This window comes from Syzygium oleosum, unplaced genomic scaffold (assembly GCF_021117445.2).
Source record: "Syzygium oleosum isolate NSW1041296 unplaced genomic scaffold, Sole_v2.1 Sole_v2.03, whole genome shotgun sequence".
In the NCBI taxonomy this organism is placed as follows: domain Eukaryota; kingdom Viridiplantae; phylum Streptophyta; class Magnoliopsida; order Myrtales; family Myrtaceae; genus Syzygium; species Syzygium oleosum.
The window spans coordinates 1,897,445-1,916,513 of NW_026607487.1; the positions used below are offsets into that span (position 1 = coordinate 1,897,445).

General features: G+C 40.8%; 2 protein-coding genes and 1 pseudogene across 2 annotated transcripts in view; 2 read left to right on the top strand and 1 right to left on the bottom strand.

Annotated features, from left to right (window-relative positions):
- Positions 1 to 14,185, bottom strand: part of LOC115663781 (ATP-dependent DNA helicase Q-like 1) — a 61,953-nt pseudogene extending 47,768 nt beyond the window's left edge.
- LOC115663621 (uncharacterized) overlaps positions 1 to 19,069 on the top strand; it is a 132,799-nt gene that overhangs the window by 67,537 nt on the left and 46,193 nt on the right. The window lies entirely within an intron of this gene.
- LOC115668215 (disease resistance protein RPV1-like) lies at positions 15,391 to 18,317 on the top strand. The gene is made up of 3 exons (XM_056309560.1): positions 15,391 to 16,375; positions 17,228 to 17,432; positions 18,101 to 18,317. The coding sequence occupies exons 1-3, from the start codon at positions 15,807 to 15,809 to the stop codon at positions 18,155 to 18,157; spliced, it is 831 nt and encodes a 276-aa protein (XP_056165535.1). The 5' UTR covers positions 15,391 to 15,806; the 3' UTR covers positions 18,158 to 18,317.

A 19,069-nucleotide genomic window follows, 5' to 3' on the forward strand; every position in this document is an offset into this window, starting at 1 on the left:
AAAAGGCCCGAGTCTGAAGATGCTTAAAAATTTCCATACACGCAAAGTCAATATATAGTTGACAATATGACTATATAAGTACGACCCCTATAAGATTTCGGGATGAACAGTGCTTAAGTAGATATAATATAACGTTAGGAAATGTACAAACGAGGAATACCCCATGATAGATAGTCTGATTAAAACTGGCGTTTACTATTGCATCAAAATAACCGTTAACTTGCTTTCTCCTCTTGGGGGACCTAAGTCACCTGATCCAATTTGATTTGTCTTACGATGTGCAATCATGCGCATGTACCACGTACAGCATGTGGCATGGTCCAGGACTCAGAGTCATAACAAAAAAACCAGTTGGTGTCATAGCCACCGGGGTCCTCTTGGGAAGGATAAGGGGACCATCTAAGATTCCTAAACAAGGACAATCACCTTTTAGTTCCTTAATAAATATTAAAGGGTTGGGACAGTCAATTCGCATCGTTTATCCCTAGCGTTACGATAGAATTTCCCCGTTCGTTATGAAATGTTCGATTTCAATTATGACCATCAAGTATCGCCCATAATCTAAATTTCGACGATGGCTGACCCATCACCACAACTGAATGATATGTCAACAACTCATCACTCTTTCTAGACGAGGTAATAGCACCAAAGATCACAAATCAATCCGTTTCAGTCACGATACAACTCAAACTTATAATTACGATGCTTACGTGACCCCGGAGCCAACCAAGCTCGATGATAATCAACTAGTGGGCACTTCTGTTTGATATTGGGAATCTATAGGATTATTTGTTTATTTTCATTTATCTATTTGGATCCATGTAACAGCGGTTCTTTCTCTAGAATCCCATGCAATCTGAATTGCAATTACTGCTATTTTACAAGCTTCCAAAATTTATTTGCCTCCACTTGAAGATTTTCTACAGCACTTGGAGATTTTCAACAGCACAGGCTCTTCTCTGTGGTCGTCAGAGGATAATGAGCATACCCCAAATTTTCTTTTTCTGTTTCTTAGGCCAAAGAGAATCCCCCAATCCAATATATTTCCAAAACAATCTTTTTCAAATGAGTCATGCACATACTAACATTCAAAAGGAACGATTTTGTCCTCACTTCAAAAGGCAATGAATGAATTACCTTCTTCCGAGGCCCAATACTGTCAATTTCCCTCACCTCGTGCGATGCTGTGCCGTCGTCAAAACTGTGCTGATTCCAACCACCCTTTTGAGTACAAAGCATTGGCTGCAATTCTCATGAAATATATTTATGCAATCATTAACGTGAGTTGCTGTAATGCAAATACAACAAGGAAGCAACTGTTGAAGTGCCACGTGAGAGCATTATTGGGCAGTTGACATGTCCTAGTCAACATGAATCTAAGGTTGTGCCGGACCCAGGAATAATAAAACCATGTTAAATCCCTAAGTATCGAATCATAGATGCATTGCCATGTGCTCTCTGTGAAAAACTATTGCATAGTGTGAATCTGAGATCCGAGTCCATGATTTGAATGATCAAGTCCACCAATACAATGCTTGCTGACCAGAAAGCCGGCAGTGCTCAATAGTTGGATAACTGATAATTAGACCCTAATAAAAGTTCTCAACCAATCGATTGTATCTTAGGATATACTACTTGAAAAATTTATTCTGCAAGTAAACTAACTTCACAGATGCAGTCATGATATGCATCAACATTAATTCAAAACGGGAAAGAAGAAGAAAGGCAACATGTGCTTGTATGATTGGATTTCGCTATTAATCTTTGCTGAACTGAAACAAGTAACTTTTCTAGCGAAACAAGTAACTTTTTCTTCCTCAGTCAAGATCGGACGGCCTGTTCCCATATGCCTCTCGGCAGCTTATATGTTGAGCCACATTTTCTTTCCCCTTACGAAAATAATTAGTTCCAGACAAGGAACATGACAACAGATGAAAGACAATCATGAGATGACAAGACCATCACAACTGAAGAATTCTGTGTCCTTAGTTAAGGACCTTTGCCCCTCCAATACCATGTGGTCTTTCAATAATTGCGCATGATGGAACCAGAAGAACTGTGCAGCTCAAGATCATGCGTAAGTCGGTACCTGTCGCCCATCAAGAGAGGTGACACCTGAAAGGTCTAACTTTATGAAGAGGCTTTGAGACAATTGTCGCAAGGATTACAACCGTATTTACAGTCTTTCCGATCCAAAGACTCGCCAAAGTGTGCAAGGTTTGCCGCCGACACTCATCCTGAAAATTTCGCAAATTAGAGAGTTAACACATGTTTATCAATCTACTTTGCTCCATTCAAGTACGTGGAAGATGAGTTTAGCCAAAAGGTTCCATTATGATTTACATATGTTCCCAACAGACCCATATAAAGATCCAGCAACTGGACTGGTTAATGCCAGACTAAAACTAACAACAATCAATAGAACAAAGTGGAAAGTGGAAACACAAAATGGAAGCATCACTTAGTTGAGATCATTAATGAGAAGTTGAGAACACAAATTGGATTACCTTGAGTTCACAATATTGCTGCATTTTCCTAGCTTGAGCCATTGCAGATTTAAAGATAGTGATTTTACATCCTTGACCACTCCTTAACATGCACACGACCCGGCTGAAATCCTTTTTGGCATATAGAGCAATGCACACTGCCGGTAGATTATCTCTTCCTACCCTCCCTGATTCTTGGGAATAGCTTTCAATTGACTTGGACATTGTGTTGTGGATGACAAAACGCTGACCACATGCCATTAAAAAATAATTACTGAACCAATAAAACAAAGTTGAAACGTGACAAAAACATTATAACTGAAAGTCAAGTTAGATCAGAGTCATTTGCCACTTTGACAGTAAAGAAAAGACCTTTATCCTAGTCTAACTTAATTTCAGCACATCCAAGTTCCATGAATGGAAGAAAGAATTTGACTTGAAAAAATACATAATTCTCTAGTTCCTGCAATCAATAGCCAAGAATGACAATTTAGCAGGCCACTGGACCATGGAACCAGCAAAGTTTACTTCCAAGCACACTAAGAAACCAATTGGTGAAACTTAAACATTAAAGGAAAAGTGGATTAGTCGAGTATTTGACAACACGTCAGCTTGATTCTAAAACTAAAAATAGGCAAAGGCTCAGAGTCCATTTCAACTTACCACATCTGGTTCGTCTATTCCCATCCCAAAAGCTCTCTCCACTATGCCATCTCTTTTGAACAGCTACTCTTTGACGGGCTGCTAATCCAGCATGATAGTACACCGTCTTTATACCGCACTTATTATTAAAGTATTTCGCAACATCAACACATTCACTCTTTGATAGGCAATATACTATGCCACAAAAATTAGCAAAACGATTCTTTAGCAGCTCTCCAAGCTGCTTCAGTGGTTCCTTGGTCTTAGCTATGACCTCATACTTTAGGTTTGGTTTGTCAAAACTTGTCTCAAGAACAAGAGCATGGGGGATCCTAAGAACTTTTAGGATATCCTGCAATGGATGCACATTTCAATCAGTCTCAAATGATTATTTCAAAATAATCTGGAGGTTAATGTGCAAGTTTCGTACCTCACGAACTGGCTGAGTGGCAGTTAGAGTTAAGGCCATCACTGGGACGTATGGAAAATTTTGCTTGAGACATCCCGGTCCCCTATAATCTGGACGAAAATCATGTCCCCATTGACTGCAACAATGACAACCAAGAAAGTAACAATCAATAAGCTTTACTAGTTTACAATCATTCAAATATACGAGAAAAGCTCAAACCAGCAGTACGTTCCTTTCATGAGATGGCACTGGCAGTGCAGATCCAGTAAAGACCTCATAAGAAACACAATCAATGATCACATGGGCGAACTTTTTCCTCATATCTCAAGTTGTTAATATATAGTATAAAGGTTAAAAGAATAAATACAGACACAAGAACCAGCTTAAAAGACCTGACTATCATGCCAAACATGGACAATTCCAATTACTTCCGAAAGTAATTTCCATTGGAGCTTATTTTAGTTTTGTGCATTTTGCTTAATATGATTAACGATGTGTCACTGACTTTTCCCAAAAGAAGGAACTGGATCATTTCCAGAATTAGCTATTTCACCATTGCATTCTGTTATACTAGAACTTCACAGAAGGTCTGGGTTTCAGAAGGTCCAGTGTAACACCGACAATGTAATTAGGCTAGAAACACGGAAAATGCAAAACATTAGAAAAAAAAAAGTTAGAGTGAGCATATATAAAAGTTAACTTGCTTTGCTTTATCTGGAACAAGGACAGTAGTTTTGCAGTAGCAACATCATAAATACTTATTCCTTTTGAAGTAACACTAGCATGATCTTTGCTTCAGATACAAGGATGCCAAAGAGCATACCTCACACAATGTGCCTCATCAATAACAAAACCAGCAAGTTGTGCCTGCAATGCATGATGGTCGAGTATCAAAAAGTTAAAAAGAAACTTTCAGAAATAGTTACAGTGAATCAGAAATAGTGTCTTTCTATGCAAGCATTTCAATATCTCGAGAAACGATGGGTTTCCCACAATCCTTTCGGGGGTTACATATAATAGCTTGCACGGTGGTTTATCTTTCCTGAAAAGACAAGCAAAGCAGTGGAGATTAATGACTTGTGACAATCACAACACTTAGCAAAAAAAATATTTAGAAGTCCAATAGAAACCCCATTGCAACATAAGGAGCATAGCCCAACATTTTATGGCGGGATAAAGATTGTATGGTATGATATACTTCTCTAGTAATACTAAGATCCTAAAATTTATTTTTAAGGCAAACATCTGAGGCATGAATCTTTTCATTAACTACATAAAAAAAGTGCATCCATTGCAACATATGGAGCATAGCCATTTTATGGCGGGATAAAGATTGTATGGTATGATATACTTCTCTAGGGAGAGAGAGAGAGAGAGAGAGAGAGAGAGAGAGAGAGAGTGCTAAACCTTGCCTTAGTTCTTGGAGGACAGCCAATGCTTGAGCAGCAGTTTGCTGAGAGTTCAAGAAAGTAGACGGTATTCCATACTTGAGGGTTAGAGTAATTATCTGATCCTAGATGAGAGATAGCAGGGGAGATATAACAACTGTGACACCTGGTTTAAGAGTTGCTGGCAGTTGAAACGAAATGTAAAAACATCAAAAGAGCACATGAAAAAAGTAAGGGATGAGGGAATTATTCTTTTATTCACCTTCAGCTGATCAGAAAGCACCAGTTGATATTTGTCTTATAATTACTTCAGCTAGAAACATATATCAGCTACTTCAACACTGAACAGAAAACACTTCAGGATAATTCAACTTTATCAATTCAGATTAATATTCCTTTGTGATTTAGTAGATCAATTCAGATTTATATGAAAGGACATCAATTTCAAACCAATTATGGGAAATGATCACCCCTAGTTGACATGATGACATAGCACATACCTGCATAGGAAATATAGACATCTACAATCTATATTTGGTGCACGTAATTTGAAAACTTATTCCTCTTTGACTTAATAACCCTTTTGAATTGGACGTGAACTATGACCGACAACAACACTTACATGCAAAAACAAGATAAATTTTCCAGTAAGTAATTAGAAGGTCCTAGAAGCATAGCATAAACCTCAAATTCTAGAAATTACAGAATAGATAGAGCTGTGCGAAGGCAGAATGAGAATGTCCTGTATTTCCTTCTTTTCCAACTTAGTCTGATCACGTACATTGGAACCCATGGTTATGTCCCCGAATCACTTCCTATCGCTTAATTTGCATTTGGAAAACATTTTCTTCCTTTAGTTTAAGCACAAACTTCTCAACAGTGCTAACAAAGTAGATTACAAGATCATTTTAAAGCTTAAATTTCAATATATAGGTCTACCTGTCTAGTATTTAATTGGTGGAACCATGGAGCAAAGTGCACAGGGCTACTGCTCTAAACATTGTCTCCACACATAATTCGGCAAAAGAACACTACAAGTGCCATAACTTGTGTACGGCGCTCACTTTAGTGCCATAACTTTTTTTTGGATCACTTTAGTGCTAAAATTTTTGAAAAACGATCACTTAAGTGCTAAAATTTTTGAAAAACGATCACTTAAGTGCCAACTCCGGTGCCGTACACAATTTTTCGCCGGAAATCGACGTGGCATTTTTTTATTAATTTCGAAGGCGATGTGGCTCGCGGAGTCTCGCCGGAGATTGGCACTTAAGTGATCGTTTTTCAAAAATTTTAGCACTTAAATGATCGTTTTTCAAAAATTTTAGCACTTAAGTGATCGTTTTTCAAAAATTTTAGCACTTAACTGATCGTTTTTCAAAAATTTTAGCACTGAAGTGATCCAAAAAAAAGTTATGACACTTAAGTGATTGTTTTTCCTCCGACTTGGCACCAAAGTGATCCGAAAAAAAGTTATGGCACCAAAGTGAGCGCCGTATACAAGTTATGGCACTTATAGTGTCCTTTTGCCCACATAATTCTACATACGATCATTACACAAACGAAATAATGTTAACATTCACTAACTTGGTAACATAAACTTTTACCACCTCTAGTGTCACGCCCCGAACCCCTACGAGCTCGCGACATCCCCTGCTCCGGTCGAAATGATGCGACGTCCCAGGAACGTCGCCGACCCAATCCAAACATCAGAGCCACATGCGGAAGCGGATATAAAAACCCCGGATAAAAAGATGACGACAACGGGGTAGAACACCACAACAATCAAACAACAACATCTTCATACAGCACCAAACATACAAACATCATATTACAGACATAAATACAAACGAACATACTCCGCCACCGTTTTAACAAAAGATCAAGGTCTGGTTAACTTAACTTCCCTATGGGTCAACCCGATTTACACAACCCCTAAAATATCCTAGGGAAAGCCTACTGGTCGCCCTTCCGCTCTGCTTCTAATTCTTCGGATTTGAGCCTCCGGATACTCACCTGCAATTCCACCAGGCACCAAAGGCGGTTCCTCGAACTTCCAAAAAGAGGAGGCAAACTTCCCGGGTCTAAGGCTGGGGGTCTGAAAGTGGCGGTTATACAACCGTGAGACGAATCTCAATAAGTGTACAACCCCAAACCACATGTAGGCACTCACGTACCGCCAGACGAAAACACACATAACACACAATGATCAGCCAAGCTAACAATCACATGCGACCCTACCTGGAATTCCTCACGCACGTCCCTACACGTTAGTCAACCACACAGCTAGTATGCCACAGAAATACATCACCGCCGCGCGCGTGCCCCGATTATAGAGCAAAACCCACTTGGGCACGTCCCATACCATGCCTAGTAGTTTTTACCCCATAATCGAGCATCACACCACACGCCACTTTCATAATTTCACTCGTCCCGCCAATTCTTGCTCATTCTCAGCCTTTCCACCACTACCGCGCCCGCGTAAAACGCATCAGGCCAACGGTCTTCTGACCTCGTCAGGCATCGTCACCCCGTCGGGCCGGGCATCGTCACCTCGTCAGGGACGGCATCGTCCCGCGTAAACGTACACGCCTCAGGACGGAATCCTACACACACTTTCCTTCTACAGCGCCCGCGTAAAACGCATTAGGCCAACGGTCTTCTGACCACGTTAGGCATCGACACCTCGTCAGGCCAGGCATCGTCACCTCGTCAGGGACGGCATCGTCCCGCGTAAACGTACACGCCTCAGGACGGACCTTTTTCCAATCAATCCTACACACATCCGAACCTTCATTCCACACTCTCTACACGTACCACGCCACCACACAAACACACTGCCAAACATACACACTTTACACACATTTCACATTTACACAACCTCGTCACGCGAACACCACACAAACACCCAAGCTTGGCACGCGAACTCAATGCGCAATCACGCCACCACACCTCACAGCCACACAATCACACATACGAGCTCATTCAAGCATCAAACTACCGGTCAAAATGCCATGATAACACCGAATAATTCTCGAGAGAGAGAAAAACCGAGAATATATAAAATCGGGTCAAAACTGGGCAGTTTACACAGTGACCGAAATACCAATAAAATAAATAGTAAAAAAACTCCAAAAATTCTAAATTTTGGATATGTCATAAAAAACGTCTTGATCAACATTTCTTATGAAGAACACAAAATCCGGTTCAATCTCCAACCATGCCTTTTTGTCCCTCGAAGTCAGACCAAAATCAGTTCGCTCAAACAGACCGTTTTGTCCTCAAAATACATTTATTTCAACATCCAGATCAGCTTGAAAAGCTTTGAAATTTTTATATGTTATAGCCACAAATATCCCCAACAACTTTTGTGAAGGAAGTATTTTGAAAATAGGCCTGGAAGAATTTATAAAAATTCGAACAGACCCGAAGGTCGGGTGAACAGTAAATCGGGCAGTTTTATTTCGGTCCAAAGATGGGCTTCCGAATGGCCTTAAATGATTTCCAAAAATTCCCAAATTAAAATATGTTATACTTCAAGATGTTGGGAACAACTTTTATGAAGAAATATTCCTCAAATTCGAGCCACACAAGTCACAGTAAAAATAACAAAAACCAGCGACGCAGCAGCAACCTAACTGGAAATCAGCCAACACACACCACCGAGCAAACCAGCCACTAAACTCACCCTAAACCGAGCTCTAAACAAGCCTAACAATACCCGAGGTCCTAGGCGACATTTGGGGAGGTCACTTACCTAAGAAAAGGCGAGAAGAACCGGCTGGATGGGCGGCTGAAATGGGCGGAACGGCAGCAGCAGCAGCAGCCACGGTGATGATGGGAGGAACAAAGATGAAGAGAATGAGAGAGAGAGAGAGAGAGAGAGAGAGAGAGAGTGATCGTGGAAGGGGGGGTTCTGGCCAGAAGAGGGAGGAGAGAGAGAGATCAGCTGGTCAAAAAGGTCAACAAAGTGTGGGTGGAATCCAAGTGTCATTAATCCATAGCATTGGACACTTTAGCCCCTAATCCAATGGCCCAAATTTGATCCAATCCAATAATGTAGGGGTAAAATGGTCATTTGTCCTTAACCCAAGCTGACCAGACCTGGTTTAGCCTTAACCAGCCTTGGTTAAACCCCAAAAATTAACCAATTTTCGGAATTACTCAAAAATGGCCTAGGGGCATTTTCGTAATTTTTCGATCCCGAACCGAAATTCCAATTTTTGCACATACGTGTTCCATATGTGCGTGGCCAACATAATATGGCGTCGGAATCGCGAAATTAGCTTCTTAAGCCCTCGAAAATCGACTGCAAAGTTCCGGGAATAAAATAATATTATTTTTCACTTCCGACCCAAAATTCTAATTTTCGTCCGAAACCACTCCAGATATGCGTGGCCACCCAAAAACGGCATCAGCCTCGAAAAATAACCTCAAACGGCCTCAAAATCCAACTTCGGTGTCCATAGGGGCAAAATCGTAATTTTCCCGGTCCCAAACCGAAATCCATTTTTTTGCAGAAATGGTTGGCCCCAAGGTTGGCCAAGCCAAAAACGTCATCGGCCGTCCAAAATTGTCACTTTCAAAATTCTCGATTCCCGGGCCCGAATTTCAAGAAATGACTAAAATCGAGCAATCGCAACTTTAGCTTATCTCTGGCTAACTGGTGGCTCATTGGGATTATGCGCTCTCGACCCGTGACCGACACTAAGTCAAATCACGTTTAAGTTCACTCTACCCGGGACGACCTCGGTTGTCATATAATTGCGAGGGTCTGTCGCTAGTTTCCTTCGGACACGATCAATCAATTAGATCGGTCTCGATTGGCTCAAAACATTCCCTCGTCAATCGATATGGTCGAAGATCGAACCAAGGTCGAGTTCTTTGGTCGTGTGAACTCAATCCCATACTGGCCTTACCCCTAAGGTTAGCATCCCGTGAATACGCATTTCCGGGTGAGATCTCACTATAAGTGTATTGGCCAAAATATTCATTTCTTAAATCCCGGGAAAAGGATCGAAAATTCAGACTGTTACATCTAGTGGGCATGAGAATGAAGCAATCTTGCTTGGCTACAGAAGCTTTACAAGCCTGATGCTGCATTGGTCGAAATGCCAAGTTTCCGAATATTACAACATTTGCCAATTCTATGTCATCCAAGGCTTGCGATTCCTCATAAGTCAGAGTTCCTTATTTGCATGTCGAAATCCGAGAGCAATGTCTTTTATTTGAAACTGATGATATCGAACCTTGAGTGACGGTGCTCCTACAATCCTTCAACACAAACAAGCCTCTTTAGCACCACAAATAGTTTCTGATGTGGAGTGATGGAAAATGAAAATTGTGCACAAAGAAATCCCAAGCCTTCATTTCGCAAAACACTCCTATGAAAGACACTGATGCTAAGTTCCACACTTGGATGATGTACTATACTCTCAAAATACTTGAGAAATATAGGTAGTGTTACGTCATCCTAAACATAAATCAACTGTTTTTATTGACCAAACAGTTCTAATATAAGTCATTTTAGATCTGAAAAACTGTGGAAGTAACTGGCAAAAGTTAGGAGTGTCTATTATACATTTGATCGGATGAGATCCCTCATAAGCAATTTACGTAATGCTTTTGTACAGGTACCCTGCGTAAGGTCCTTTGCTGCGTGCAGAATTACAAGCAAGCTGAAAATGATCAGGGAAAGACATAATTTTAAGAGCAAAGAACAGTGACACACTAATTTAAGGGGTTGGGCAGTTTCGTCTACGTCAACGGGAGGAGTTGTTTCAAATGACCAAGAGGGAATTACAATAAGAAATAAATCAATTTCTCACTGATCAAAACCCCAATTGCAAGAGTCAATCAAAAATGAATGAGACGAGTGGAAAGCATTTCCCAAGAGTTTTCTGAGAAGGACACTCTAATCTCTCGCGATCAAAAACCAAGACAATCTGTTCTCAATTCTTCTCATTTTCCTTAATGGCCCCAATATACCTTAGCAACAAAAATATATAAAAATATGGATTGCAGCATCACTGTTAAAAGAATAAAAAGTCGTGCCGAGATCTGCCAACTTTTGTTAACCTCCTAAACAACAGGACCATTATGGCCAGACTCCTGGGATTTGACCGGTAACTATTGTGGCTTCTTCAGGTGTCCACAATTGCTTCACCGAACGACCAACCCTGTACAATACTAACACATTCTTCAAGCTGCGTATTTGGTCCATACAATTGCACGGGCCAATCCCAAGCCAAATCTAGGTCCATGTTAAAAAACTCGAGCCACAAACTTAACAACTATCAACCAAATTAGTTTTGGGCATGGCAAAAAGCATGCCAAGCTACCCTGCTTTTCTTTCTTTTTCTTAATCCCTTCAAGCTGGCGGGGGCAGAAAGGAGTGAGACAACTTCACAGTTTTCAGAAGCATACCATGGATTCTAAAGATCGTCTGGCCAGAAGTTGAGTGGATGAATTCCTCGGAGTACTGCTTTGATTAGGAATATAGCATGTGGATTTCCTGCCAATTTTACTGCCAAATATATCATCTTCGTCTTCACCGTCAATAGAAGAATCCACCTCAAGAAAAGTTTGATTTTTCTCAGGTTGTGGAGAATCTTCTATAATAGTAACAACGTGCACAACATTGCATCCACCGTCATAACGGATATCTTGGCCAAACATATCAGCCAAAACTCCACAAGCTTCTGATTCCACAGCTTGCAAATCATCCCAATCCTCAGTAGCTTGCATTGTTTTGGCAAGTTCCGCTAGAAACTCATCGCCACAGTGTTCCACGGTGATAAACTCTTGATCTTCGTCACCTTAAAAAAACCCAAAACGAAGAAACAGATGATTTTGCAAGTCAATAACACTACTCCGCCAAACCCACAAAGAAATGACAATGGGAATAACGCTCAATGAACAAAACTTAACCAGCTCCGGTCCATTGAAATCCAAAGTAGACCATTTCGTAGCCATCATCAGAGCACTAACCAACCGAACCGCAATAAATCTCCTTATTTAGGAACGCACAATCAATCAATACACAAATTACCCACGCAACACAAGCAATTGCGTCATTCCCTAATCACCAGATACCACCCAATTTGGCCAAGAACCAATAAAAAACCACCATCCAAAGTAGCCTCAACACATCAAACTGGAACCGTGCCAGACATTTTGCTCGTCACTCGTCAGTAATACTACTTCACTAAGCACCCTATTCTACAGACAGCGAGACCGTGGGGACGAGAAATACCTGTGCAACCTCTGCAAACGCTAATCTCAGCATGAAAAAACAGGCGACGAAGTAACGATTCGAGTTACCGTAGAGGGAAACGAGACGGTCCAGGCATTGGTGGCGGACTGCTGGTCGAAGCCGAACTCGAGAGCCAAGCTCAGCAACCGAGCTTTCTCTACCTCTTCCAACCCCGATCCTCCATCGAATCACATCTCAACCTGTGTTCGACGCGATTCGACGGATCGATCGATGGTGCGCGAGCCGGAATGGAATGGAATCGATCGCTAGTCTCTCTCTGGAGAGCGCGCGCTCGAAGTGATCTTTGTTCGAAAACCTTCCCGGCGATGGCGGGATTGGCTGATGTTTGTTTTTGCCCTTTTGTATATATATATGCTGGAGAATGAGAGGGGACAGTTTGGTGCCATATTTTTTAAAAAAAAATTTCGACAATTCCGTTTTCACGCCCTGAAGTTCGTTGGAAGTTCTATTTTGGCCCCCCTCATAAGTTTTTCTGGTTTCATTTGACACCCTTGGGTTGGGTCTGTTTGGCGGGAGCCTTTTCTTTTTGCGTTATTCTTCTCTGGTTTCATTTCACGTTTACGTTATTTTTACCTTTACATATATTAATATAAATATTGCAATGGAATGATTTTCAAAAAATTTAGGAAAAATAGCGTTTCCAACACTGCTTTACTCTTTGGCAAAAAAATAAAAAAACTACTTTGTTATGGCTAAAAAAACTACTTTGTTACCAAACTACTTTGTTTGGTAAAACCCCTCGATGGTGATAGAAATTTCATAAGTCAAAGCTTTATTTTATGGGATCAGTCCTGCATTCAACGTGGTGGGCTGTTGGATAAAATGAGAAAAAAATGTTATCCGTCAGATCTGTTTTTGCATTAAAAGGAAAGTTACAGACGCAAACGTGATCAAATTACTTTAATTAAGAAAAGTTATGATGAGTAAGGAAAATTACTGAGACATAGGTCTTGAAACTTTATCACGTGCAAAGGAGAGTTACGATCGATTTAGATATTTTACTAAAAATTCACGAAAGAAATTTGCTATTAACAGAATAGATATTACTTTTGTGGAATTTTACCAAACATAGGTTTCAGGGAATTTATGACCTCCAAAGAAAAAGTGCACCCTCCAAAGATAACCTGTGAAAGGATGTTTTACGGGTAAAATTACTATGAACAAGGACAATTTATTTGCCAAAGGAAAATATCCAGTAATTTACTAACCATAGGAAAAGATATTTTACCCAAAACTTTGGCAGATTACTATATTTCGGGGAATATTGCAAATCATATGACCTATAGAACTTACGATGACAAACGAAAAATTACTTTTTGTGAAGAAAAGTCGTGAAATTGATAAATTTGAGAATACCCAATAAGAATCACCATTGATTAGACGGGATCCAATCCCATTTTCCCTTCTCTATCTTGTTGTTGTCGATTGTTCGACTGATTCTTGCCAATCTGTAGATGGTTATGAGTTGCGAGAATATGGAGTATTTTGTTATGGGGGGCCACTTGTTTTTTAGGGTATCATTTCTCGAGAAATATGTTCCTCGAGAAATATGTTCCTCTTGAAGTTTAGCTTGATTCTAGCAATGTGGGGATTGAGTCGAGTTGAACCCGAGCATTCAAATAAAGGGAAGAGCCAGAGCAAAGCAAACAGAGGAATGCATCAGTTCATTTTAGGGTGTCCTCTTGTGGTGCTTGTTGCGCCACTTCTTTCTGTGTTCGCTTCTAATCTTCTCAAGAAGAGAAAAACGAGCAGAAGCAATACAAATGCAGAAAATGAGAGCACTGACGGAGCATCTACATATCCGTTCTCCAACACCAACATGAGCGGGAAAGTGATCCCTATGATGTAATTTTTGAGCTTTAGAGTCTCAGGTACTCGCAAGGGCTTCACCGATCACCTCTACCACAATTTCATGAATGTCGGAACCGTACCTATGCTTGTGTTCAGGGATGATAACAGCCTCCCTATCGGCAATGGGTTGGTTCATGGCTCCATGATGCAATCACATGGTCTAAAGTTTGGATGCCTATAATATTTGAAAATTATGCCTCTAGCAAATGATGCATTCTCAAGCTCATTCAACCCGTGGATCGCTAAAAAAGCACAAGACATTTAATCTTGCCTATTTTTTACAAAGTGGACCTATCATGTGTGAGATACCTAAACGGATTCACCTAATGCTGATGGACCTGGCGGAAATTGAAAAAGTTTCAACTCTTTAGATTATCTTGATCTCTCTTGTGTTCACAATATGTTTCTACTTGCACTTGATTCTCTCTGTTTAAAGCTTTGTTGGTGGTAGTTAGTACATAAGAGTGAATGTAAGTTTAATATAAACTGAACCTACTCGCGTATTTGTCTATTTTTTAATCTTATTACTTTATCCGTTTGATAGAAGCATTCGTCCTTCATAAACTATTTTTGTATCTGCCGAAGTCTATTTGCAAGTATTCCATGAAAAGGTTCAAACTTATCTAAAACAATAGCCTTGATACCAATAAGCGTAAGTTTGCCCTCTTGAATCTTGCAATCAGGAATGACATTATCCATCTTCGTGACAGTGTGATGGGCCGAAAGACTACCCATTTTCTTGTATAAACTAGCAAAGCAATGATCCTGATGGGTACATGCTGTAAAGAAAATAAAAGTTGATTCTTTTTAATCACTAACATATATCATGTTAGAAAATTTTGTTTTTTTTTCTCTCATTTTAGTAAGATGATGTACATCACAAAATAAATAGCAAATGATAGTTAACTTTTAAATAGACTCATGACCTTGAATTTTTTTCCCCTACATCGCTAGATGTCGGCTTTTTAGATTACTAACTCATTCGAATTATTTCCTAAAGAATCTCTAGTAAAATATCAACAGTGCGTGTTTTTTCAATGGATAGCTCATATTACCAAAATAGAGATGGATCTATATAGTAAAGTTCAATCATTCCATCTATACCAAAGAATTATTTCTCAACCATCTATACCAAAGCATTACTTCTCAAGTTTGGAAATAATTGCTCATCATTATCATACACAACTGGAAGCATGAATGTAGAAAAATAGAGCTCTTAAATTTGGAAGACTCTGCTAAAAGTTTCTAACAACAATTCTTTAAACTTTGGATTGTAACTAGAAAATTTTGGTGGGGCCAACATTTATTAGTGAATATGAAAATTTTTGTAAATACAGAAAAGCATCAGCAATGGGTGCCACGGAAGAGACCAGGATTGCTACCGTTCTTACTTCTTAGGGTAGAGCTAACAGTCATCTAGAGACCACGAATTAGCGAACACGCCTAGAGAGAAAGAGGTAGTTGACCTTTTTGGGGACCTCTCTTTAGGGGCCATCACCTAATCTTCCACGGTCAAACCTCTCGAGGAGCACGAACCTTCTTCAGCATTTCCAAGGGGAGAACTTAACGTACACGTTATTCTCGAGTGGACCAAGCCAACAAGTTTGACTTGACTAGAGGATGAGGTCCAAAAGAAGATAGGGCAAGGACTACAAGCATTTGCAGAAAAGCATCCTAAAAGCTTCTTTCGTTGTTCATCAATCCTTTTGAGCAGCAGAAAAGCATCTTTTCGTTTCAACTTTCCCCCTCATATCGCCATGGGTAATGGGCAGAGTCAGGGAAATAGAAAGAGAGCAGAGGAAGAGAGCACTGAGGGAGCATCCATTCCTTCGTTCATCTCTCCAGTACCCACAGATGTAGGTTGCAGTCAATATGACGTGTTCTTAAGCTTTAGAGGCACCGATACCCGCAAGGCATTCACTGATCACCTCTATCACAGTCTGATCAAGGCAGGGACAGTACCGATTTGCGTGTTCAGGGACGATAACAGCATACCAATTGGCGAGGAATTTGATTCACAGATTCTCGATGCCATCGCACGGTCTAAGAATTCGATCCCCATCATCTCGGAAAATTATGCGTCGAGCAAATGGTGCCTCCGTGAGCTCATTCATATCATGGACTGCAAGAAGAGCAAGTCACACATAGTCTTGCCCATCTTTTACAAAGTGGACCCATCGGATGTGCGGTATCTAAAAGGAAGGTTTGGGGAGGCCTTCCATTCGTGTAAGAAGCGTTTTGATGAGAAGGATATTCAGGAAGGGCAGCGAGCACTTAGAGAAGTGAGTGGCTTACATGGATGGGAATCCGAGAAAGTTGCTAACGGGTACTTCACATAACTTTTTTCGTTTTTTGATAAGCAAGTTTTCTTCTTCACGCATAACCGATGAAATACAGATGTATCACTTTCACTACAAGCTTAGAAAGGATCCCCAAAATGTCCCAATAATGCCTCGAAGACTAACAAACACTAGTACTTCCCAAGATGTCCTGAAAACTAAACCAAGGACAACTTAAACCAAAGATCCCGTAGCGCCCAAGAATTTTACATTTGTATCCGTTCCAGAGCAAAAAAAAGAAAGAAACAGCAACCCCTCCAGCCAATAGTATCAATCACTAAATAACATGCCTAGAAAGGACTCCAATGCTCGGTCTTCCAAAACTTGATCACTACCAGATAAAATAGACTTCCTCATGCCAACGGGTTGGCTCAGCTGATAAGAATTGGACACTTCACATTTACTATGTTTAGGTTTGATTTCCAATGCCAGTAACCCCCATTGGTAAGTGATCTTGGGGTAACCTCCTCTCTTTCTAAAATTTTTAGACCCCCCGCCGCGACACCCACCCCCCCACCCCCCCAAAAAAATAAAAATAAAAATTGACCTCCTAACTTTCTACTGGCGGCAACCTTTATCCTTATAAGGAACATTATAGTTTGAAAGACTCTTGATGAGCCAGGTGCACCACCTTATTTTATTTCAACAAGATCCATCTATTGGCATAAAAGGATTGGGAAAACAAATTAAATGACCTCTACACCATCTTCCCCCATTGTTAATTGTAAAACCAAACGGCTTGGAAGTTAATTGGCCCAATGCATCCTTCATTATATACCAGTCTTTTGATGAGATTAAGTATATTCACGAAGTTATCATTGAGTTTTGTTGTTTGATAGGCATGAAGGAGAATTAGTGGAAAAAGTTGTCGAAAAAATTCTGAGCGAGTTGCGACAAGATTTTCAGCTTGATGTTACCAAGCACTTAGTTGGAATTGGAGATCATTTGAACAAAATCAGGAATTGGGTAGACGCTCCTGCCAGGGTTGCTCGAATGATTGGAATATATGGTATGGGTGGGATTGGAAAAACAACTCTTGCCAAGGTAATCTACAACCAGTTGTCGAATGACTTTGTGCATCGTAGCTTTCTTGCTGATATTCGAGAAGCGGCTCACTACTACAATATTACTGATCTACAAAAACAACTAATTAAGGACATACTGCAAATTGAACATCAAGTTGGGAATGTTGATGATGGAATTAGTTTGATCAAATTTAGATTCAAAGGAAAAAAGGTTCTCATTCTTCTGGATGATGTAGATGACAAGAATCAACTAGATGCGTTGGCTAGGGAGCGTAATTGGTTTATGGCAGGAAGCATGATCATTGTTACCACTAGAAATGAAGCCGTACTTGATCAATCTGAATTCGAGGTAGACTACAAGTATGAATTGAATGAATTGGATGAGGTGCAAGCTTTGCTTTTGTTTAACAGACATGCATTTCGTGTGGACCATTCTCTAAGGGACTTTGAGGGTATATCTCATGATATTATATCGACCACGGGTGGGCTTCCCTTGGCACTTCAGGTCGTAGGTTCATACTTGTATAGAAAAACGAATCGAAAAGTATGGGAAGATGTGCGGAAGCAATTAAAAAACCAACCACATAGAGATGTCCAAAAGATATTACAAATAAGTTATGATGCATTAGACGATGGACATAAGCAAATTTTTCTCGATATTGCTTGTTTCTTTATTGGCGAAAATAGCAAATTCGCGATGTACATGTGGGAGGACTGTGGGCTTTATCCAAGTCAAGGAATTGAAGAGTTGAAGTTGAGGTGCTTAATTAAAATTAGAGATGGTGGTTGGTTTGAGATGCATGATCAATTGAGAGATCTTGGAAGGAGCATTTTTTGCCAAGGACAACCACTTGACAAACGGAGCGGACCATGGGACTACGACTATAAGGGAGCCTCAAGGGTACCAAGGGCCTGTTTGGTTCAACTTTGAAAATGCTACTTGTGGGAATGCAAATACCTTTGGGTGAAAGCCCATTGAGAAAATGCAAATGGTGTTTGGTAAAAATATTTTGTAAAGCTACTTTGGCCAAAATATTGTGTTTGGTGAATTTTTTTTTGCAAATGGACTTTGAGAATTGTTTTATTTATTAAAAAAAAAAAACAAAACCTACCATCGCCGGAGCTAGCCGCCGGCGGGTCTCGACCGCCGCCCGGCCGTCGTCGGGGTCGGGCGACCCAGAGGCCCAGATCTGCCCCACCGGTGGTCGCCGAGGAGACCGGCGACCTCGGCGGGGGTCGCGCGACCCAGGCGACGGCGGCTGGGTCGAGCAACCCAAGGCGGCGTCGCTGGGTCGCGCGACCTAGGCGACGCCGCTGAGGACGGCGTCGCACAGGCGGTCGCAGGCCCGAAGCGACCTCGCAGGCCCTTTTCCCGCCGTAGGCCACCTCGCCGGTCGCCCTCGCCAGTTTACTGTGAAGAACGACTTCAACCAAAAAAAAAAAAAGGTGAAAACGGTAGCATTCGTGGAATCTTTGAGCCAAGGAGTGGGACCGGCCTTGGGCTTTAAGCATTTGGAATGCTAGCATTTGGCCAATGCTAGGCCAAATGCTGAACCAAACACTCCGGCATTTTGGGAAGGGGCTTTGGAGGCTCAAAGCCCCTTCCCAAAGCTGAACCAACACCCCCTAAGGAAAGGAAAGGTAAAATATGGCACT